Consider the following 24,958-nt stretch of genomic DNA (forward strand, 5'->3'; position numbering starts at 1 on the left):
GCTGATTTTTGGTGATGATGATCTCTATGGCGAGGAGATCATCATTACCAAAAATCAGCGCATTCCAAAACTTCTAACCCATGTAAGAAAAAACATATAGGACAAAAGGTAGGGTGTTGAACATTTTCTCCTTAAATATTCATTTCGATGGTATAAAATGTTGAGAGGGAGGGAGTTATAATTAAAAAATATTATTTTTTAAGAGTTTATTAGAAAAATTATAGGTGAGGATATTTCTATCCGAAATCGAGTTAGTCTAACAAATAACCCTATTTTGAGAATTTAAAAAAAAGTGACCCTTTTTGTTGTCAATGTCATAAACCTATGAAATTTTTATGCTAAATGTCCTTAATTTTATTCAAATTTTAATTTAATAATTTAAACTTTTTGTAGATCTTAAATGCAATCAAATTTTTACAGCTAATTCATTAAAAAAAAAAAAAAAAAAAAGAAGATGTTGACTTTCGAGTAAGCCTAATATTTCATTTTAGGGTTCCGTAGTAGAAATTTTTCTTTAGTCTAATATAGTAGACTGAGGTCAAGGGACTTCTTATTAATTTGAAAAACATGGAGGGGTTTGTTTAAATCAGTTAGCCTAAAACAATACATATAGAGAGAGACACAGAGAGGAGAGAGGAGAGAAAGCGAGAGAGAGAGATGGAGGCGGCCAGCAGAGCGGCAATAATTGCAACCAAACCCAAGATTAAGGTTGCAGCTCTTTGTGGGTCCCTCCGCAAAGCTTCCTACCATAGAGGCCTCATCCGCTCTGGTACCATTTATTTCTTCTTCTTCTTCTTATTAGTCTACATTTGTGTGCTTTGGGGGTTTTAATTTGTTACCACTACTTGCAGCAATCCAGCTATGTAGCGAGTCCATCAACGGAATACAAATAGAATACGTGGAGATCGAACCTCTTCCTTTCATCAATACAGATCTCGAGGTAAACGGAACTTATCCTCCAGTTGTGGAGGCCTTTCGTCAGAAGATCCTTGAGTCCGACAGCATCCTCTTTGCTTCTCCAGAATACAATTACTCAGTCGCCCGTACGTTTTCTTTCCTAAGTTTCTGTTTTTCGTGGAAAAGGGTTTTCTGCAAATGATGTGTAGGCTTTTTCTCTGCATAGATGGTGTTCTATCATCCACGTGGTATGCTTACGTGGCCAATCTGGATTGTTCATCTGTAATATTTTATATTGGCCACGTACACATTTCCACGATTGTAGCACTTTCTAGTTACTCTTATCGTATTAGTGTTGTGTTATATACTCTTAAAAAGTTAAAAGACAATTTTACCCTTTCCACGTGGCAGATGATTATTGAGTGAAACATAGGAGGTACAAAACATGAGGAAATTTGGAAAAAAAAAAAATTCACCATAATTAAAAAAAAAAAATTAATGGACTAAGGGATTAACATAGTTAATGGGTGGATCGAGGAACTAATCGATGATTTATTTATTAATCGTCCAATAGGATAACATTTTTATAAGAGAATCTCAAAATTATTAATTTCTAATCTTAAATCACAAGGGCCACACACATAGGGTTTTCAAGGAGGGCCACACATAGGATTTTGACCAAATAAAAACATTATAAAACTCCTTCAAACAATTTCAGTAGTTATGTGCAATTATGAGATTTCAGTAGTTGTTTAATTTTTTTTTTTTTAAAAAAAAAAAAAATACAGTTATGATTATGTTATTAAAAAAGAAAAAAAATTAAATGTTGTAATGGGTAGACTAAGTGTGTGAGTATAAGTTCAAGAATAAAACTTTCTAAAGACAAATGGTTATAGTTTTAAAATTGCAGTGGTTATGGCTATGGTAGTTTTAAAAAAAAAATTTGTTTTAATGGGGCGTAGTTCCTATTAGTCATCGTATATTTGCAAAAACACTTTCACTACGTGACAAATGGAAAATTTGACATAAAAAATTGACAGGCCAAGGACTACGAATTTTAGATACTGAATTTTGATGGTCCAGGACCGTCGAAATTCTAGAATTCCCAGGTTTGATCTCTTAGAGCTGTCGAGTTTCTCCCATCCTTCATTAATTTGACAGTTTGGGCTCGTCGAAAAAAAAAATTTGACAATGAAAAATTTGATGCCAATTCGACCCCTTTGTCAATCGAATTTTATGAAATTTGACTGCCCAGGGCCATCAAACTTAGGCTTTTTTTCACATTGTGTTTGATGCCCTTCTTTCCATTTGAAACCTAAGAACCTTCCCACCAAGATGCTAAAGAAATTCTCACCACAAGATCTCCAAATGAATCTCTCGGTGCTTGGTTTTAACCACTACGCCATTGATGTAATCCTCCAATTCTTTTTTAACATGTCATGAAAGATAGTTGTCATAGCGCATTGATACATTGCTTCTGCATCTTTTTAGTATGAATGGCGTTATTGTATAGTGAAAGTTCCTTAAAAGAGGTTCTAAAGGCACTTGTTTTCGCATCCCCCTTAGCCATACTAATCTATTGTAGCAATTATATCCATACAAAAAGGAGAGTATTTCATTTCTGTCAGTGATGTCTACCAATAGATCAACATTTCGCAGGGCCAGATCTGATAGATATACTTTTGGATGGGGACAACTTTTGCAAGCTATGTTAGTTGTTCTATGGGCTTCAAAAATCTGGCATTTAAGAACTTAAGTATATCGCCTTTTATCTGTTGTTCCACTTCATGTCAAAAGTGGCGCATAGGTTGCTTTACGTGGCACAGCCCAGAAATTTCTTCATATGTCCATGCGAATATGTAGCTAAACTCTGTTAATAGTGCCAACATCCGAACTTGCTCTTCAACACTCAGATCCTAGGTAATTGACATAAGCCATGGGTTCGCTTTAGTCCAGAGATTAACATCTTTTTAGTTGTCCAATGCTACTTCGAGTCTGACTTGGGGCCTTGCTGACGCTTCCATTGAGTCATCAACATCATAACTATTGGGGGGAGATTGTTTTGTAGTGGTGATGGACTCCATAGGCATGGTTTTGCGGATCTCCCTCATTGACTCCAATGCTACTTCGAGTCTGACTTGGGGCCTTGCCGTCGCTTCCATTGTGTCATCGACACCATAACTATTGGGGGGAGATTGTTTTGTAGTGGTGATGGACTCCATAGGCCTGGTTTTGCGGATCTCCCTCATTGACTCCAATGCTACTTTGAGTCTGACTTGGGGCCTTGCCGACGCTTCCATTGAGTCATCAACACCATAACTATTGGGGGGAGATCGTTTTGTAGTGGTGATGGACTCCATAGGCATGGTTTTGCGGATCTCCCTCATTGACCATCATAACTTATAAATTGTCCTTCCCCATTTAAAGACACCTTCGTAACACACCTACCTCATTAAGAAGGTCCGTCCCCTTTTGAAACCTTTGCATTTACTTAAAGACACCCCTTCGAAACCTCTCCACTTTGGTAGAACAAGGCATTACTGTCCTATTTGCCTTCACTTGAGATGGCCTACTCTTCGAAGATGGCTTCGACCAGATGTGCCTTTTCTAGTGTAAATGGCATTTTTACCACCTTCCCTTTAATAAATGCCTCAATGGATTGATGATAAGTAACCTCACAACATGGTCCCAATGTAGCTATAGGTGTCCCAACAGGATGTTGAGTGTATATTTTCCTCCACTCTCAGGTGTCATACCCCAGTTAAGCCGCATGACCCTCTTATATTCATAGTTCTTCCCCTCTCCAACAGATAGATCTTTTGGAGTGTTGGTCGGTTAACACAGGACATGATATGTGGCCTTCTATTCAAAAATGTAGAACCTCGTGAGTGTTTTGTGGGCCCAACTTTGAGATTGATTCACATGCACCACTGCATCCATACCACACCCGTTAAATCCCTAGATAATCGTCCTGGCAAGCACAATTTGACACCATAGGATTTTCAATGGCATCTTGGTGGACAGTGGCATAACATTCATAAATGCACCTCTCTCCGCAAATCTCACCTTAATTCGAATTCATTAATGACAACTGTAATATAGATCAATTTCATATGATCAATCCTTCGGGGGCCATCTTTCTCAAAAAAAAAATGATATGATGTTCTTTGAGTATTGGTTCACATTCTTCATTGATTCACTCACCATAAGGCTTTGATATTCTTGCTGGGCTTCAGCGATAGTGGTGTCTCAATGTTTTTCATCTGAAAAACGGAATTGGTCAAACACTTATCTAAAAAGTGATGTCCCTTGTAGGTGAGATGTTATGGGCACCAATTCTGTGTTTGTTGATTAAGCCTCCCTCGACTCTGTGTAGTCCTCCTACTTGGTTGTCTTTCTAGTCCTCCTGTTGGTGCAAAGGTAATTGTAGTTCACTAGTATGTTTTTTTTGGCAAAGTTCCTTTTAAGAGCATTATAACTCCTTGTGGGATGTAATCCTGGATCTAGGATTCGAGTATCTCTTCCACATCTTTTATGCAACACAAGAACTCTAGAACCACGTGTTCTTACCCGATTCATTCTAATGGGGCTCGTCTCTTCGTCTCCACAATCTTTTCATCCTCTCCCTAGTATCATGTAAATGATTCCACTGCAAACACTTGTGGTGTTTGTCACTTGTTTTCTCTTGTGTGCTCAGTTATCCAATTTTATCCGTCACCATGAAAATACAAATGTCATGGTCAGGTTGTTATGTCACGTTTATGTGTGTCTACTAGTTAGAAAATTCAAGAATTTCCACAGGCACAACTCTACCCATTCCCCTCATGTTCCCTGAGGGCTTTGAGGAACATGAGATGTGTTTGCAAGCATTCCCATTACAGTTGTACATCATGAATGCCGGTGTTGTATATTTTTTGGATACGCCTGCTGCTATAGTTCGATTGGATAAGTTGGTTTGTGCTAATACATATATTTTTCTTTCCATTTGCATTTTCGTTCGAGCAACCATTACAAATTCTTGAGCTCCTATTAATACAATTTGCATTAGTTCGGAAAACTCTGTTATGGGAGATTGAGGTGGAAACCCTTCTCGCATCAGCATTGACGACAATCACAGGGCTTTTAGGTGTATTGTGCTAATTGTTGTTGGGGTAATGTTGGCTTCCACCTAAACCACAATGGTTTCCATCCGCAAGTTGTTTCCTTTGGATGAACTGGCACTAGGGTGTAAGAAGGATGAGATGGCTTTCACTGATGTGGTGGCACTACATGACCCAAGGTTCCACGTGTTTTGTGTCGTTTAAAAATAATGGTATTGTGAGGCAACATGAAGGGGGTATCATGTAATTGAAAAAGTTGGGTGTGGAGAGTCTTTATTTGAAACAAAACACAGATGAGGGAACGAAGTTGTTAATGGAGAGTCTCCACACCATTCTGAATACCTCACTAAATCTCACATCCGTATGATGATCTAACCTCGTCACTCTCCCATCCAAATTTTCTACTCATATTAGATGCATTTTACTTTCGTCAAAAAAAAACAAAAAAAAAAAAAGAAAAACATTTAATATAATTGATAAAAATATTACATTGGGTTACTTGGATTTGTTACTAACTCCATTTTTATTTTTGGTTCCGTGATTTAGCCCCACTGAAGAATGCCATTGATTGGGCATCTAGACCTCCAAATGTATGGGCTGACAAGGCAGCTGCTATCATTAGCACAGGAGGAGACTTCGGTGGAGGCCGGTCTCAGTACCATCTTCGCCAAATTGGGGTTTATCTTGATCTTCACTTCATAAATAAGCCAGAGCTTTTCGTGCGTGCATTCCAACCTCCAAAGAAATTTGATGATGACGGCAATTTGATTGATCCAGAGACCAAGGAAAGGTTAAAACAAGTTCTTTTATCGTTGCAAACATTTACTCTGAGACTCCAAAATGATAAGTGTTGAATGAATTCATCTGCAAACGTGGACATCGGTATTTGTTATTTCCATTCGCAAAACTACACTGCCATTATGTGTGATGCTAATGGATTTTATGTATTTAGACTCTAATGTCGATTTGATCTTATTATGCTTATGGTATAATATGTGGTACTTGTTTCCTTGCTTCTACTCCAAAATGAAGCATTCGACCATTGACTTCCACTTTGTGAGTCAATCTGTCGCTCAAAAAGATCTTTCTATTCAATTGTTCCCCCAACCTTCAAATCCAATGTCTCAATGGCGAATTCAGATCCAATAAGCAGTGAAGGTCCGTAGGTTGTGAGCTCAATACCCAATATGAGTAGTATTTCCTTGGGGACACCAACAAAGACTCACCCTCACTTACCCGGTGCGTGTAATGTGTGGGTGTTGCACGTGCCCAGGGGAGGGACCAATATGCCTTGGCTCTGGCCCTAGCTCTTCCGCCCCACCTTGTCAAATGTAAGTTCGGACACCCCCATCATAAAAAAGAAAAATAAGTTGCTGATATTTTCACGAAATAATTGCGGTCCAACAGGCACGAAGTTTAGAGAAGCTTTAAGAAAATGTTTTAATGCCTCATCGCCTTGGGGTTTTTTTTTTTTGGAAAGAAATTTTATAAATATTTAATTTATTAATGAAGAAGTGATTAGATGGAATTGTGTATTGGGGAAATAAATTTGACATGTTTATAAATATAATGAAAATATTATACATAGTCATGTAACTTAGGCCCTGCTTAGTACATTACAAATCATTTGCATTTACACTGAAAATTGTTTTGCAATGAATGTTTTACTATTGATTGGTAACCATTGGGAAATCTCATGCAAATCTTTTTTTTGTGATTGGTTAATCTTTCCAATAAAAACTTTCATTGTGATTTTGCAAATAATGATTTGCAATACTTTTTGTACCACAAATCATTTGCCAAAATTTCCATGCAAATTTTTTGCAATGCAAATCATTTGCTTTGTGTAACCAAGCACCAGTAAAATTGATTTCAGAAAATTATTTGCATTTGAAAATGATGTTGGCAATTAAACCATTTACTGAAATCAAAGTTCCATGATTCATGAGGTATTTTGGGGTTACTGATGTATAAATTAGAGTAAATTTTTTTACAGATTTGCGAAATCTTCTCGACCTTATGGATTCTAGAGAAAAATTCATATAAATTTTAATTGTTTTAGATGCCTATGTATAATATTTTCATTATATAATTTATGGTTTTTATAATTTTAATTCAAAAATACATCATTAACAACAAAAAATAATTCATTAAAAAAATAAAAATTGCCACTTAACCAGTATAATCCAAAAAAGGCTAGAACTTGTGGAGGCGACAACGACAACCAGATAATGGTCGTCGCTAAAGTGTTAATTATGCAAAAACATAGTAAATACATTTAGGGATGGACGTTAATCACTAAAGGCATAAGCACACAAATCTAATAAATACCAAATATAAAATATAACTTGAAAAATGCAATTATAAATACATTCATAAATTAATTTTCAAACACTCCCCTAATATTTAAAATTAAAGGTGAAATTACGAAAATGAATAAAACTTTGACCAAGTTAATGATCAGATATGATTTTGAAATATTTTCTTGAATATTAGAATCATAACCACTATATTTTACCGGCTCCGGTTTTAAAATAAGTGGAATCGGAATTGGAACTGCCAAAAATCAAGGGTACCCATCGGTTTCGGTTCTCAAGAGTCGAATGAGAAAAATTATTTCCAAATCATTATAAAGAAAAAAATTCCTTCTAAAAAATAAAATATTATTTGTAAAGTATCGACTTAATAATAATTTGTTCAACAAAAAAAAAAATGATTTAATGACTTTATCTTCAAAAATTAAAATTTATCTACTTTACAAGTAATAAATTTAAAAAGAAATAACCCATTTTAAGCTCAAATATTTAATTTATATGAAATTTGAAGAACTTTTTATCATATTTGTTAATTTTAAAATATAAGATAACCTTAAATCATGTATAACGTAAAAATAAATGATAAAATAAATCGATTCCGGGCACCCGTGGGTACCCATCAGATAGAATCTAATGGTTCCGGCTCCTATCCGTTCGATTCGATATTAGACTCGGCTCTAATCAGTTCCAATAAAAAAGGAATCAAAACCGGGTCTTTTTTATTTCAGTTCCAGGGAAATGGGTACCCATTGACACCCTATCCACAAGTTAAAAAATCATTACAACACTCATTTCCATGAGCAAGGACAAATATTTTCAAGGGTTTTTGGTTGATTCAAATTCATTCCTCAAACAGACATGAGATGAAAGTCCATTTTCATGTTTCAGGAAGATTCTTGGGTTTCCGAAGTTATTTTCATTCTTTCGCTGATCTCTCTTCAGAACCTAGAAGATGTTTGGGACTCTATATAGAATTAGAAATTTCAGAGTTAAAAAAATTGGAATTGTAGGCATCGATCAATTGGTATAACATAATTTGATCGATCAAATTTAAGCATCATTCGATCGATCGATCACAAAGTGAAAAAAGCCCATATTTGATGGTCCAAAGGCCATCAAATTTTTCATTGTCGAATTTGTTTTTGGAAGTGCTGAAACCCTCAAATTAATGGAGGGTGGGGAGAAATTCGATGGCTCTAGATATCGAATCTGGGGAACATCAAAAAAATCAACGGCCCTAGGCTGTTGAAATTCGGTTTCTAAAATTCATGGGCCTTGGCCCATTGAATTTTCCAGTTTTCATGTAGTGGATCGAAATTTCCTTTCAATTGATTGGATTACAAAAGCCCTATTTCTAATTTTTTTCCATCTTTCACTTTATTTATCTTCTTAAAATGAATGGATCTCTAGATTGTCCAATTCTCATGTCAGATTCTTGATCAATGCGCAAGATTCACCATATTTAATGCCTTTAACAAACAAGAACTTTTGTTACAAAACTAAGCTAATGAACACGCTCTTAACTAAGCTAATGTGGGGTCAAGACGTGCAATTGTAGTGATTAGTCTATATTAAGCGTCTAAAAGTGTTCATGTTCACCACCCTACATTTTGCCATGTGCGTTATGTCTTACATGAATTAGAAGTTTTGAAATTGGCTGATATTTTGCAAGGATGATCTCTACGGTTAGGAGATCATTTTCATAAAAAATCAGCCCATTATAAAATTTCTAATCCCATTAAAACTGGTTTACAAAAAGTAGACGATCCACGATTATTCAACTTGTAAAAAATGGGACTGGAAGTTCATAATAGGCTGATAGAGATCATTCTTACCAAAAATCAGCTCATTCTAATACTTTTAACCCCTGTAAGAAAAAACATGTAGGGTAAAATGTAGTGTGCCGAACATTTCCTCCATAAATATTCATTCCAATGGTATAAAATATTGAGAGTGAGGGAGTTACAATTTAAAAGATTTTGTTATTTTATTAGAAGGGTATCTGGGCAAGCTTGCGCACACCAGCTATTCCCTCCTTCCCGATCAAGACTTGCGAAACATGATTTTAATCCTACGGTCCGTGGCCACTGATATTAGTAGTCAATGGGAATCAAACTTGAGACCACAGGGGGAGCACACACCATGATCCCAAAGTGCTACCACTCGGCCACCCATCTGGTGGTTAATTTAAAAGATAATTTTTCAAGAGTTTATTAGAGAAATTATAGGTGAGACTATTTCTATCTATGTAACAAGTTACTCTAGCAAATAACCCTTTTTGTTACCATTGTCATAAATCTATGAAATTTTTATGCTACATGTCCTTGATTTTATTTCAAATTTTAATTTAATAATTTAAACTTTTTATAGATCTTAAATACCATCAAATTTTTACAGCTAATTCATCAACAAAAAGATGTTGACTTCCGAGTAAACCTTGTAGTGCAGAGTAGTAGAAAAGTTTTCTTTAGTCTAATATAGTAGACTGAGGTCAACACACATGTTATTAATTTGAAAAACACGTTTAGGAAACATGGAGGGGGATTTGTTTAAATCACTTTTCCATGATTTTAGCACTTTCTATTAACTCCTTATCGTATTTGTGTTAAACTACTAAAAAGTTATAAGAAAATCTTCTCCTTTCCATGTGGCAGCTGATTATTGAGTGAAATGTAGGAGGTACAAAACATGAGGAAATTTACAAAAAAAAAATTCAAACAAATTAAAAAAAATTCATTGTAAAATTCATTGACTAAGGGGTCAAGGAAATAATCAATGATTTATTTATTAATCGTCTAATAAGGTAACATTTTTATAAGAGAATCTAAAAATTATTAGTTGAAACTTTAAATCACAAGGGCCCACATAGGGTTTTCAAGGACTGGCCTACTCTTCGAAGATGGTGGCTTCGACCAGATGCGCCTTTTCTTAGTGTAAATGGCATTTATACCACCTCCCCTTTATTAATAGATGCGCATTTTGGAGTGATGGTTGGTTAACACAAGACATGATATGTGGCCTTCGATTCTAAAATGTGGAACCGCGTGAGTGTTTTGTGGGCCAACTTTGAGATTGATTCACATGACACCATAGGATTTTCAATGGCATAACATTCATGACAACTGTAATATAGATCAATTTCATATGATCAATCCTTTTGGGGCTATCTTTCTCAAAAAAATGATATGACATTCTTTGAGTATTGGTTCACATTCTTCGTTGATTCATTCACCATAGGATATATTTCATTGAGTCCATTAGGTGCATTTCCTGGAATATTGGGGCAACTTATTGTTGTGGTCTCCTAAGGGTAGTGGTGGTGTTGATCACTAAGGTTTGATCCATTTTGAGTTTGTCACTTCGAACGCTAGGTTCTACTATGCTTCTTTGGGATATCTCCGTGTGACTTCCCATGGTCCTCATTCTTTTTATAAAACTAACACTCTCATTTCCCATGGAATCACCAAATGTAATGGGTAAACAATGTTTTGCTTATAAGTTAAGAATAAAACTATCGTGAAGACAAATGGTGGATAAGGACTTTGACATGCATGCATTGTGCTAATTATTGTTGGGGTAATGTCGGCTTCCACCTAAGCCACAATGGTGTCCATCCGCAAGTTGTTTCCTTTGGATGAACTGCTTTAGCCAACAGTCCCTTCTATTCCCCACTCACCTCTGGCATTGGCACTAGGGTGTAAGAAGGATGAGATGGCTTTCACTGATGTGGTGACATGACACAACCCAAGGTTCCACATGTTTTGTGTCGTTTAAAAATAATGGTATTGTGAGGCAACATGAAGGGGGTATCACGAAATTGAAATAGTTGGGTGTGGAGAGAGTCTCTTTATTTGAAACAAAACACAAATGAGGGGACGAAGTCGTTAATGGAGAGTCATCATTCTCCCATCCAAAATTTCCACTCTCATATTAGACACATTTTACTTTCTTAAAAAAAAAAAAAAAAAAAAAAATCTCATCACTTCCCTTTTTCATTATATTATTGTGTTGGGTTGGCATGTTAGAATATTGAATATAATTGATAAAAATATCACATTGGGTTGCTTGGATTTGTTACTAACTCCATTTTTATTTTTGGTTCCGTGTGATTTAGCCCCACTGAAGAATGCCATTGATTGGGCATCTAGACCTCCAAATGTGTGGGCTGATGAGGCAGCTGCTATCATAAGCACAGGAGGAGACTTCGGTGGAGACCGATCTCAGTACCATCTTCGCCAAATTGGGGTTTATCTTGATGTTCACTTCATAAATAATCCAGAGCTCTTCGTGCGTGCATTCAAACCTCCAAAGAAATTTGATAATGACAGCAATTTGATTGATCCAGAGACCAAGGAAAGGTTAAAATCAGTTCTTTTATTGTTGCAAGCATTTACTCTGAGACTCCAAAATGATAAGTGTTGAATGAATTCATCTGCAAACATGGACATCGTTATTTGTTATTTCCATTTGCAAAGCTACATTGCCATTATGTGTGATGCTATTGGATTTTATAGTTATTAAAAGATCTTTGGTGATGACCCAGAGGAATAACTCATGTATTTAGACTCTAATGCCAACGTCATCTTATTATGCTTATAGTACATTATGTGGTACTTGTTTCCTTGCTTCTACTCTAAAATGAAGCATTCAACCATTGATTTCCACTTTGAGTGAATCTGTCGCTCAAAAAGATCTTTCTATTCAATTGTTCCCCACCTTCGAATCCAATGGCTCAATGGCAATTCAGATCCAACAAGTGGTGAAGGTCCGTAGGTTGTGAGTTTGATACCCAGTATGACTAGTATTTCCTCGGGGACACCTATGAGGGTGCACCCTCACTTACCTGATGCATGTGATGTGTTGGTGTTGCACGTTCCTTCCTAGTCAGACATAAGTTCGGACACCCCCGTCAGCAAAAAAAAAAAGTTGCTGATATTTTCACGAAACAATTGCGGTCCAACAAGCACGAAGTTTAGAGCAGCTTCAAGAAATAATCCCTCATCGCCTTTGGTTTTTTTTTTTTTTTTTTTCCGTAAGAAATTTTATAAATATTTATTAAAAAAATAAAAACCATTCCAAGTTCTCTAAACCCAGAACTCTATTATATAAACAACAAAATTGTCAATCAAATAAAAGATCTTTCTAACACTAAGTGAAAACTGGAAAATTCAACAGAAAAAATTGACGGGCCAAGGCCCACAAATTTTAGAAATTGAATTTTGACAGTCTAGGACTGTTGAAATTCTTGATGTTCCCAGATTTGACGGGTTAGAACTGTCGGATTTCTCCCATCCTTCATTAATTTGACAGCTTCGACACATTGAAAAAAAAAAATTTGACAATAAAAAATCAGACGTCAATTCGACCCCTTGGTCCATCGAATTTTACGAAATTTGATGGCCTAGGACTGTCAAATTTGGGATTTTTTCACATTGTGTAGGTCGAACGATTTCACTAGTTCAGGGACAGGTCTGAAGCATAGGGAAGGTGTCGAAGACCACCCACATTAAACATCTGTTGGTGCCATATTGATTTTTCTTTCTTGCATGACCAACCATGAAGGCCATGCATAAATGATACAGATCCTAGCTATTAAAGATTAAAACACACAATTTCAACTAAAAATTAACATTTTCACGCTGGAAGTCTCTTGTAACATGACTCAATAAATGCTGCAAAAGATTTTTTAAAAAAGCAACCAAAAAAATAAAAAGGGTAAATTCTCATATAATTACTGAAGTTTTCAAAAATACTGAGAGTGTGACATATGTTGACACAACATTACGTTATGACTTTGTCAACATTAGCAACATTTCAAAAATATCAAAAACGTTTTCAATATTGATATCCTGGTTTCAACGATCATTTCCTTCATACAATAAATTAAATAATTTCAATACCTGATAAATATATTAACCAAATTCAATATAAATAGAGATATAATGAAGCTTAAATAACTCTCCCTATCAACTCAATAAAGAGAATATTATTAAGTAGAACATACTCTATTTTATTAAAAAAAACATAGTAAATACATATAGGGATGACCGCTAGTCACTAAAGGCATAGGCACACAAACCTAATAAACAACCAATATACAATATAACTTGAAAAATGCAATTATAAATATATTCTCCATCTATAACATATATTCATAAATTAATTTTCTAACACTCCCCTAATATTTAAAATTAAAGGTGAAACTACAAAAACGAATAAAACTTTTGACAAAGCTAATGATTAGATATGCTTTTGAAATATTTCCATGCCATGCCATAATCAATCTTACTATCTGTATAAAAACCTTTGTAGTGGATTTGCCTTATTTCCCTTTGATTTTAGAATATATGTTATGTAATTTTTAAAAAATCAAAAGGGCATAAAGAAAAATTCCCTACACAAGTTTTTTCACTTTTCACTAAAATCATATTTGATTATGTAATGTGATGGAGACTTTTATTTGACTGCATAAAACACCCAAATTTAAAACATACCTGAAAATATCTATTCTACATTTCTCTGCTAATCGTGACTGATCTAAATAGATATGATTTAACGTTGTATTTGATCTTCACAATCTTAGGGATCCGTAGTATATTCTCGGAATACATGTTTATCCCAACTGTTGGATCTCACATATGAGTTCACTTTTCATGACTATACGAATCCCGATCCACTAATTAATGTGATGGTCCAGTTCATCATCTACCAATAACCTCAGTCATCCGGACAATTCCCATAATGTAGTGAAGAAATTGTTAACAGGTACTATTACATGTAAGGTGGAACTTAACTTTGTCAAATTAGAACTCATTAGTGAAGCCTAAATGCACACATAATCATATTTAAAATCTTAATTAGTAATCATACTCAATAATTACTGTGTCAGTGTCCACATTTCGTCCACACCTAAATTATCATCCAATAGATCTCCGAGGTCGTGATCTCCCACCTAATTATCATCCAATAGAGCTTCGAGGTTGTGATCTCCCACTCCATCTTCGTGTTCCTTAATTAGTGCCTACAGTTCAACTTGCCATTCCACTAAACCTGATTATTTGAACTAGCAGTTCTTCTATAAGTCATTGTTTTGAAATGCAATTTTAATCTACCTTATCATTCATATTCGAAATGGTTTGTTATGGTATAAAAAAAGTGTTTACTACTAAATTTCTAGACTAAAATTACCAATTTCAATTCATTAATGATGCTCACTCTTTTTGTTTTAATCGCAGTTCAATGATGAAGACCTTACTCATACTTTTAGTTACCATTGGATCGATTGTGGTAACTATACCAGCTGATGCCACAAAGTCAAAATTCTCTTTGCTAGAGGAGCTCAAAGAAAAGGATGACAATCGGGTTGCACATAACAATATACATGTACGATGTAAGTTATCTGGAGGGAGCAACGGTGTCAATAATGTGAAGGATTCAAATCCCACAGTTGGTAATGTGCTAGTAGCAGAAAGCAACAATAAAGATACAGAGAACAGTGTCAATGGAAGAATGATGACTATAGTCCTGATTCTGGTTCACATTCAGATCTTCGGAATGACGACTATGGAAGGCATAAGAGCAATTGCCGGTCGTTGTATTTTTGCAGACAACCACCATAATCCAAGGAGCAATTGAGCTCTTTAGAAGAATGAAGCTGATTTAAACATACGTAGTGTGCTTAGAATAATTTGGAACTGATGTATTGGTAGTCCAACATGTGAGGTGCGTTGGGTTCCTCAACCGCAAGTATCAGGTTGCATGTAGTGTCCTTCATGTTATGGCCTTATGTTGTATGTGAATATAAACATCCATGGGTATTAACATGGAATTATGGGGTGCAACTATAGTTAGCTAGGTATTGGCAAAACTCTAATTTATATAATAAAACACAACAATCTCTTTTGATTCCAATGTTTTTCCTCTCAATATGATGGTCAATCTCTCATGCATCTCGATGATAATTTTAAACTTTATTCCTTCTCATATTCTGTCTCTTTCCAAGAGTACCCCTCTCTAACCCCAACCCCCCGCCCTCTTATAGGTGCTTGACCTACAATTCAAGAATCGGATTTGTCTCCAACTCTAACTGATCTATCGTACCTTCTCTTTCTTGCACCTGCTAACATCATATTGGCTTACCCTGGACCTCCCTCCCAAGCCAAGACTACTAAAACCAATCTAGTGCACTGCACCATAGAGGATGAGTCTACCGCCAAACCTACTAAAGCTTTATCATCTTTTCTCTTCTACTCCCCTTTTTAAGAATATTCCTTCAATTTTGTATATAATATTTCCTCCTCTCCATCTTTCGATAATACCCCTTCAATTTTATTATCTTTTTTCAATAATACCCCTTCACTTTTAGTGTATTTGCTCTTCTACCCTCTTAACCCCAAAGAGGAATGGCAAACTCTAGTACAATAATGAGAACAGTTTGAAGTAATAACCTTTTACCTTTTCTGATCAACAACAATCATTGTTCTAAATTGTGTTTTGGTGAGCTCATCAATGCCTATTCAATTCATTCTTCTTTGAATTTCTAACTGTTGGGAAGAACCTATTCAGTCATGTTTTTGTTTGATACATCCTTTTGCAATACAAAAGAAGAAGTATAAGAAAAATATAACAATAAATCGTGGATCATAGGGGTTGGAAGATATAACAGACAACAATGACACCTACAAGAATGAATGAGAGCTATGGAAATTATGGTCATCATTATGGATTGTCTCCCCTCCTTCAGACTATCGTAATCCAAGGACCAATTGCCTATCGTAACTTATGACCGTTGGGTTTTACAGGTAAATTTTTTCCAAAATTTAGATTATTTTTACCAAACAGGATATATGCTACATCTTCATTAGTGAAGTTTAAATTTCTATGGGATGTAGGTTTTTAACTTCTTAATTTCTATATCTACATTTTTTAAACTTCATGTGAATTTAGATGATTTTAGGATTAGTAGTATATTTGATGGATATTCAGAGTCTTCTAGAAGAGAGCATCCAAAGCATAACTAGAACTAATTGAGGAAGTCACGTACAAGAAAAATGAAAGAATACAGTACTCTCAAAATCTTTTGTAATCAATTGTTTTGCATATATTTTTATTTAATTTTTTTCTTGTAATTAATTATCTTATTTTTTAACCGAGTGTTTTTGTTTAAAATTATTATTTGTATTTAATAATGTAGTATAATATAATTGTTAGAATGTTACTATACATATGTTGTCGGTGGCAGGACAGCAAGCATAGTTGGAAAGGTGCATAGTTTCTTGGGGGCATAATCATGGTTTTAAATTCTCGTTTGATAGGTATCATCCATGAACGAGATGGATAGACACGTAATCTCAACTACGCAGAATCTCACAAGATAAATCAGATCATTCAGATGAGATTTTTAAAATCTCATCCGAATCAATAAAATTCGGCTGAGTCAATCGAGATTTAATATATTTTAATTAAAATAATTATTTTTTTTAATTTAAATAATATTATCCAGATAAAATATGATCTTTTAATTAAATATTATCGGATTTATCCATGAACAAGAGAGACGTCAAACCGAGTTTTGAAACAATGGGCATAATAGCATATTGTTGGAGAGCACAAGGGAAAAAAAAAAAAAAAAAAAGTTAAGAGGTTTTCTAAAATATTGTCATCTTATCTTTAAGAAAATATGACAATGATAAAGCCTTCGGTATTTTTTACTCTCTAAAAGACGATATCTAGGGTCTTAGACCCATAGCTCGCTTGGTTTGACACATTGCAAAGTAACTTTTACGTTAGGTGTTGAAGTCAAGCTTACCCATAAATAATATATAAAAAAAGTCATTTAAAAATGGAAGGTTACGGTTTTTAACCGTTCTCTTATCCCTTAAGCATAGTAGTGAGAACAATACAATCAGGAAGAACAAACAAACACTTTTTTTTTTTTTTTTTTAAGGTAATCAGGGTTTAAGACAGACTCCCAGATCACATTTATTAGGAGGCACAAAACTTATATTCTTACACAGGGGTCCCTTGGGAATCGTCCCTTACAATAGAGATCAAGTCCCTAAGCAGAGACCACCCTCTTGGGATGTAGTCAACATTGCAGCTAGCCAGTCAGTTACTCTATTCGCTTCCTTACCTACAAAATGAATACTGATTGATCTTGGCCTAGAGCAAAATTTCAAATTTTGTTACCTAATAGAAGAATTAGAGAAAGAGGAAAACTTTGGAGTCGCAAGAAAGAGAAAGTAGGGTTATACTCTTCGTTTTTCATTCAACATATATAGGGGTGTCAATGGATAGTTGAAAATTCGAATCTGATTCAAATTCAAATTCGAATTCGAAAAATCAGATATTATCCAAAATTTTTGGATATCAGATTCGAATTTGGATAGTTTTATGTATTCAAATCCTTATCGGCTATAGATTTGGATATTAACATTTTGAATCTGATAATATCCGATTCGAAATAATATATAATATCGGATATTATCCGATATTTAATAAGATAATCGGATTTGAATTCGAATAGAGTTTTCGATCATCCGTCAGATTCGAATTCGAATTTGGATGTTAGATAAAAATTTCGGATTCAAATTTGGATATTGCAGTATTCGAACCGATAAGCTTCCATTGACAACGCTAAACATATATAAATGTAAATAATATTTTAAAATAAGGTTATTTAAGTAAATAGCACGTGTAATATGACTTACATGTTATGGTGGAGCTCCTCAAGAGTTCGTCAACCTCGAAACCATACAAATCTGAGTCTAGTCGCACTATGAGCACCTAACCTGAACTTTCAAATCTAATTGCTTACAAAAATAGTGATTAAAGTTCACATCTGACTTCCTTAAGCTTTATGATTGTATAAGTCTACGAATCATGTTTGATTCCTATGAATCTCATCTTGATGATATTCAAGGTGAAAATAATACAATTATCAAATTCGCAATCATTACGCATTGTAAATTGGTTAAACCTTTAGGGTTTAATTGTCTAAAAAAATGTATTCATACTCGCAATCTATGCGCCAAGGCAGTCATTGTGTAAATGAATAACCTTAGCCTGATAATGAAAATTAAATCCATGTTAAAAAATATAGTTAAAAATATGTGGACATAAGATAATCCAAAAATAATGCAATATAATGATGATTTAATCAAATAAAATGAATAAATAAATATATATAAAAAGAAATATTTAGTAGTGATAATAAATCAAGAAGTTTATCACAATCACAAATCAACATCTACGAAGTCCCTAACTACATCCTTTTGTATAATCATGTCTCAAATGTAATGATAGCAAATGTTGATGTGTTTCAATTTTTCACGGTATTTAGGATCATTTGCATATACGTACTGACATACTATCACAATACAATGATACAAGATGTCCGGCACTATGCACTATACTGAGTTGAATAAGGAACCTTCCCAACCACACAGCTTCTTGTAACATAGCACTACATTAATATATTTTGACTTCATCATGGATAAAATAACACAATATTGTTTTTTGTTAGACCAAGAAACAACACCACCTCCAAGCAAAAATACATAACCTGATGTGGATCTACACTCATCTATATCACTAGCCCAATCTTCATCACTATAGTCCTGTAATTGTAAATATACTCCTTGATAACATAAAGTATAATTTGCAGTCCCATGCAAATATCAAAATATCCTATTTACTACCTTTCAATGAGTAGTTACTAGATTACTTTGATAATGACTGACCAATCCTACTAAATATCTAGTCGAGTATATAGCATATTATATATCAAACTTCCAATTACAATTGTATAGGGTACTTATGCCATCTTTTCCTTTTCTACATCCGTCATAGGGCAGAGACCAACATGTAAGGAATATCCTTTCTAGACTGGAGTGTCTATGGGCATATAATTTTACATATGGAAACCCTTGAACACTCTTTTAATATAAGTCTCTTAAGATAAACAAAGAAGTCTTTTGGAGTAATCACGAGTAATCTTAATTTCAAGTATAAAATTTGCTTTACTTATATCCTTCATTTCAAATTTTGAGGATAACCACTTTTGAGTGGCAACAATCACTCCATATCTTTTCGACCAACAAATTTTCATCAACATACAAAAACAATATTAAGAAATTCTTTTCACTTTGTTTAACGTACACACAATGGTCCTTTTCTATCACCGTAAACCCATTTGAAGTAATGGCTTGATGAAATCAAAAGTACCATTGCCTGAATAATTACTTAAAGTCATAGATGGACTTTTTAAGCTTGTAAACTTTGCGCTCATGTCCTTTTATTTTGAAACCTATAAGTTGATCCATATAGATCTCCTCATCTAAATCTCCATTGAGAAATGTCGTTTTAACATCCATTTGGAAGAATTCTAAGTTTAAATGTATGACAATAACTAAAATGAGGTGAACAAGGGTGAGTCTCATTACTACTAAGAAAGTCTTATCATATTCAATACCTTCTATTTGGGTATACTCTTTCGCAACCAGAGGGCTTTATACTTATCAATAATTCTATCAATCTTTCGTTTGACTTTTAGAATTTATTTATTTTTAACAATTTTGCGTCTAGGCAGAAGATCAACAAGTTTCAAAACTGATTCTTCATCATATAACTAATTTTCTCTTGTATAGCAGTCATCCATTCTTTAGAAGTAGATGATGACAATGTCTCCCAATAATTTCTAGGTTCATCATCATCAATTAGGACAGGCATGAATAATTCACCTTTAATATCAAATTGACGATGGGGTATTATTCCACATTTACTCCTACGAAGCTCAAGATCTTTATAAAAAAACATTTAATGATACACTCTCATTGATTGGTACATCTCCATTATCTTCAACGATCATCAAATCATTAGAAGGTTTAGTTACCCTACCCTCGTCGAGAATAGGTGGAGGTTTCTCTTCTAATTTCGGATTTGGTTATATCATCTCATAAAAATGTGATGTTTGAGTTTTCTTTTTTGCTTGGGAAATCATTCTCAATGAAATCTACATCTTGCGACATAATCTCTATCATTCTACCATTGTCTCGTTCATAAATAAACAAAAAGTCCTTAAAATGCTTAGAATATCTTATAAAAGTGCATTTCTTAACTCTTATGTCTAACTTTTCAATCTGATAGGAAAGAATATGAATAAAATTAGATGATACCCATGGACGTAGATGACCCAAATCAGGTTTTCTACCTATCCATAACTCATAAGGTGTGGATGTAATAAATTTGGAGGGTACCCTATTGAGAATGTAGGTTGTAGTCAAAAGAACATTTCCTTAGAAAGAAATATGAAGGTTTGTTTGCACCATTTTATTGCGGAGTAGAAGAAATCGTTAATTGCCTACGGATACCTTTTTCTTCACAAAGCCTTGATCTGAGCTCTCATTTGAACTAAATCTATAAGTAATTATCAAAACAGATATGATTGAGACATTCTCTGACTCACCTACCCCAAATAGTAAAATCAAATAAACTCAACATTAATTATGTTAAGACATTATTAATCAAACTTAATAAGGTCCATTAATGAGACATGGGTACAATCTCCCAAAAAGGTCAATAATCACCATCAATATCAAATCGCACATGGCAAGACACAAGGACTAATTATGTGGTGACACTTGTCTCTGAAATTCTAACTATAAAATCCTTTCTCAAATATTAAGAGAACTTCAAAAATTGATTCTACATACCTAGTAGATAGAAAAACCTCTATAAAATTCTATTATTCATCATTTTCTCCATTTTTATCTTCATTTTACTTTCAATCTCCTTTGTTTACTAACTTAATCTTCAGAGAACCGTTGGCAAGCACTCCCCCTCCCCCTCCCCACCATCATTATTTCATTCCTCCTACCAACTAAAAGAGACAAAACCAGTTAAGACAACATCAAATCAAGGTGGATACCATTAGATCAAGATCAAACACATCATCAGAAGATTATTTTCATCTCGGAGAGTGGAAGCCAAAAAAAGTCTCTACAACCTCCAATCAAGCATGTATTTAATAAGGTTCTTATTTGATCCCATACCAATTGGGTACCATTCCTAATTAGACTATTCAAGCTCCAACCCTCCATCGACATAACCATTCAAATTTGAAGGTAAAAAAGATTCCATAAAGATCAGCTCCAATCTTTTAGGGATTAATGAACTTTTTTTTCAATTTTTTTTGGAAATACTAAGATCTCAACTGTCATGTTGATGGAGAGTCTCAACCCATGGGTTGAGGGGGAGCAGATCCTCCATAGGACTTACTTCCTATAGTACCTTTGTAGTACTTTTAAGACGGTTGTGAGAGTGCCACATCAACAAAAGAGTGAAATCTAATCGTTTAATTTCATAAGTTCAATGACCGACCATTTTCAAATTGTTTGATTAAGTCCAAGGTGGCACCCAAAACTACCATCAAGTTCCACGTTATGTAGAGTATGAAATTTTATGAACTTCCAAAAAAAGTTTGAAAAAAGATTTTTTTCACCATTAGATTTACATTTTTTAAATCTAGGAGTTCAATGGCCGTTCATTTTCAAACTCAAGATCTAGCCCAACAAAATTATTTTTTCAGGATATTTTTCTTAAACCCAATTTAGACCACAAATCAAGAGGGATGAGGTGTCATTGGGACCAACATGGCAGTCCACATGGCTCAAATGTGTATATATATGGAAAAGGTTGCATGGACTGAGGTCCACATTTGTGCCGCATTGGTCCAAGTGACAACTTAGCCTCTTGTTTGTGGTCTAGATTGATCTCAAAAAAAAAAAAAAAAAATGCGCCCCCCACCCTTAAAAAATATAAAAACTAAAATAAAATAAAAACATTTTTTGGCATCACATCTTGAGTTTGAAAATGGATGGTCATTGAACTCCTAGATTTAAAATTTAAATCCAACAGTGAAAAAATATGTTTTTTCAATTTCTTTTAGAATACATAAAATGTAATGCTTTACATACATACATATGGCACTCATTGATGTTTTTGGGCACCATGTTGAAATGTAGCACTATGTGAAAACTGAAAATTTTGACAAGAAAATTTGACGGGTCAAAACCCATAAATTTTAGAAAGCGAATTTTGATGGCTTATGGCATTGAAATTTTTTATGATCCCCGATTCGATAGGTATAGACATCAAATTTCTCGCATCCTCCATTAATTTAACGATTTCGGTCTGTCGAAAAAAAAATTTTGACACTTTAATCCGTCAAATTTTATGAAATTCAATGGCCTTGGACCATCAAATATAGGTTTTTTCACGTTGTGTAGTCCATAGGTATAGATGATCCTTCCATCCATATAACCCCATTTCATATATGATCTCCACTGTAAATCTTGGAGGCCTGAATTTTTTTTTCCCAATGTGGCACCCTATTGACCATCTAAAAAGTACTTAAGAGTACTTCATGAAATAAGTACCACAGAGGGTACTTTTCCGGGTAGAGGTTAGTGTTTTCATTTCGAATCAGATCAATTGGAAGCACTAATAGGTACGGATATATAGCATGATTGATCAACAAAACCAGCATCCAATTATGGGTCTTAGCCTAGAGATGTGCACCAAAGATTAAATCAATTATTTTGATTATCCAATCAATCACCACTCGACTGCTTGTTGATTCTAACAATCCCATTTATAAATTTGTTCTTACTCAAGTTAATTTTGTTCATATAATTAATTAAAGTTAATTTCATATAATTAATTAAATCAATGACACAAGAAAAAAAAAACTAAAACATGTATAAGATCCATTACTTGTAAAGCAAGTCTACTCAAGGTACAAGTGTGTTTCTCTTTTTCAGCTTCTCTAAGGGCTTGTGTCATTCGAGAAACACCTTTGATAAGTTATCTACAAATAAAGGTTTCATGGAAAATAGTCTTTCTTCTCACACAAATAGAAGATCTTCTCACTTAATATCTCACACTCAAGTCTTTGAGTTTCTTTCACCTGTTGAATGACAATCACATTGGAAAAGCAATAATTAGAACAGAAGTCTCAATCTCTAAACTCTCAAAGTTTTTGGTTTGGGTGTTTTAATAAATTGGCCACTTACTTGGCAAAAATTTCTAAATCAATCAAGTCATTTTTTTTTTTTTACAAAAATGGTCGTAATTTACCGAGAAAGCGAATTTTTTTTTCATGAAAAAAGATTGTGAGCTTTGATTTCATATGAAAAAATGGATGCTAAGAGAAAACTGTCACTGGGTGTTGGGGTCATCGTAACCAAGTTAAGATCCAACAATTATTCAGTGGAGGATAAGTACGATATAATTCGAATAATTCAGGAAATTTTTGGAAAAATTTTGGGACAATTCTGGGGATGATACAAATGATGATTTTGGATTTCTTCCCAAAGCCCAATCAACTTCAACATCCCTAAATACCCTATCATGCTCTTATGATTTGAAGGTTGAAGAAGATATAATCATGAGGTTGAACTCCCTAAAATCCTATCTTACTCTTGTGATTTGATAATTGAAGAAGTTGGAATCTTGCAGTTTAAGGAGGATTAGTTTCCGATTTAATCGGCTGGTCCCTTATTAGGAGATTTTTTCTTAAGTTTGCAAAAAATATATACATAATCGTCCAATTTTATGACAAGTTTTGCCTTGAATAAACACGATCTAAATCTTAAAATAACAACCAAAAGAGAGAAACCGTACCTGAAGATGGAGATTGTAGAAGATCCTATTTCCACTTAAGGAAAAAGCGGATGCATTCAGTATTTTAAGGCCCTCGCCCTCCAAATTCATTAAAATCTCAGAGAGAGAGCTCCTCTTGACCTTGAATGTACAAATCTGAACCACAACTTCTCTTTCATCAACTTTTTTCGCGGAAACAGTAGGCAAAGACTGTCCCATAGCACCATTTCTTTGCTTATAGAGAGAGGGACCATCTCCTTGTTTAGAAATACTTGATAGAATCTCTTCCTTCTTTTGTATCAGTCTCTCAACTTGCTTTTGCAGCTCAGGTATGTATTTCAATACTCGAGAAATGGTCGCTGGGATACTTAGTTTTTTCTGCGATAATCGATCTAAAATCAAAACAACTAGATATAATCATAGTTAAAGTGTAGTAACTTAATGGGGTCTATGAGTTGGTACCGTTTGATCTGTCGTGGGAAGTAGTGTTCGGAGAGATGTGTACAAACTATTCAACTTTTTACGACGGTCTCGCTCACTAGCATTGTGGTTTAGTTTCTTTGTTGTTGATGGGTCACCGCTAATTGCACCCGAAGGCCAGAGATTATCGACTTCGATTTCTGGTTCTCTGTAGTTGAAATCCATTAAAGGGTCATTGGGTATCCAGTTTTGTTCATGGCTCATTTGATCTTCTTCTAATGGCCAACCAAGAGCTGAAAATAATGGAGATAATGCTAACATGATGGAGTCTTGAAGGAATACGTTACATATGATCCGTATTATGATAAGAAGTTGATCATGACATGTTTATATATAAGCTTTCCATCACCTGTGTCATCAAATACCTAATCCTTGAATATATTAATCTAAGGATATGAAAATATAATAAATAAACCCTAGCAAAAATCTTAATGTACTTATTTTGGATGATTAGGAAATTGACATGTTATTCAATTAAATCTAAAATAATTTCTTTCATCTTTG

General features: G+C 34.3%; 2 protein-coding genes across 2 annotated transcripts; one reads left to right on the forward strand and one right to left on the reverse strand.

Annotated features, from left to right (window-relative positions):
* The first annotated feature begins 620 nt into the window (after positions 1-620).
* On the forward strand, positions 621-6,006 carry LOC147384080 (NADPH:quinone oxidoreductase-like). The gene is made up of 3 exons (XM_086424863.1): positions 621-769; positions 852-1,043; positions 5,544-6,006. The coding sequence occupies exons 1-3, from the start codon at positions 658-660 to the stop codon at positions 5,849-5,851; spliced, it is 612 nt and encodes a 203-aa protein (XP_086280989.1). The 5' UTR covers positions 621-657; the 3' UTR covers positions 5,852-6,006.
* Positions 6,007-23,054: 17,048 nt separating this feature from the next.
* LOC147384081 (transcription factor ORG2-like) lies at positions 23,055-24,780 on the reverse strand. Its single transcript, XM_086426121.1, has 3 exons — positions 24,437-24,780; positions 23,996-24,352; positions 23,055-23,279 (listed from the first exon to the last, which is right to left on the reverse strand). The coding sequence occupies exons 1-3, from the start codon at positions 24,713-24,715 to the stop codon at positions 23,196-23,198; spliced, it is 720 nt and encodes a 239-aa protein (XP_086282247.1). The 5' UTR covers positions 24,716-24,780; the 3' UTR covers positions 23,055-23,195.
* Positions 24,781-24,958: the final 178 nt, after the last annotated feature.

The sequence above is a fragment of the Akebia trifoliata genome, chromosome 15 (assembly GCF_017979445.1).
Source record: "Akebia trifoliata isolate Shusen 1 chromosome 15, ASM1797944v1, whole genome shotgun sequence".
NCBI classification, from domain to species: domain Eukaryota; kingdom Viridiplantae; phylum Streptophyta; class Magnoliopsida; order Ranunculales; family Lardizabalaceae; genus Akebia; species Akebia trifoliata.

Excerpts from the sequence above, each read along its gene's own strand:
- LOC147384081 (XM_086426121.1), bottom strand. The coding sequence starts at position 24,715 with ATGTTAGCATTATCTCCATTATTTTCAGCTCTTGGTTGGCCATTAGAA. Across the intron at positions 24,353-24,436 it reads TTCCCACGACAGATCAAACG|AAAAAACTAAGTATCCCAGC; the intron begins GTACCAACTCAT and ends CGATTATCGCAG. Across the intron at positions 23,280-23,995 it reads TCTACAATCTCCATCTTCAG|GTGAAAGAAACTCAAAGACT; the intron begins GTACGGTTTCTC and ends GTCATTCAACAG.
- LOC147384080 (XM_086424863.1), top strand. The coding sequence starts at position 658 with ATGGAGGCGGCCAGCAGAGCGGCAATAATTGCAACCAAACCCAAGATT. Across the intron at positions 770-851 it reads TAGAGGCCTCATCCGCTCTG|CAATCCAGCTATGTAGCGAG; the intron begins GTACCATTTATT and ends CACTACTTGCAG. Across the intron at positions 1,044-5,543 it reads ATACAATTACTCAGTCGCCC|CCCCACTGAAGAATGCCATT; the intron begins GTACGTTTTCTT and ends TCCGTGATTTAG.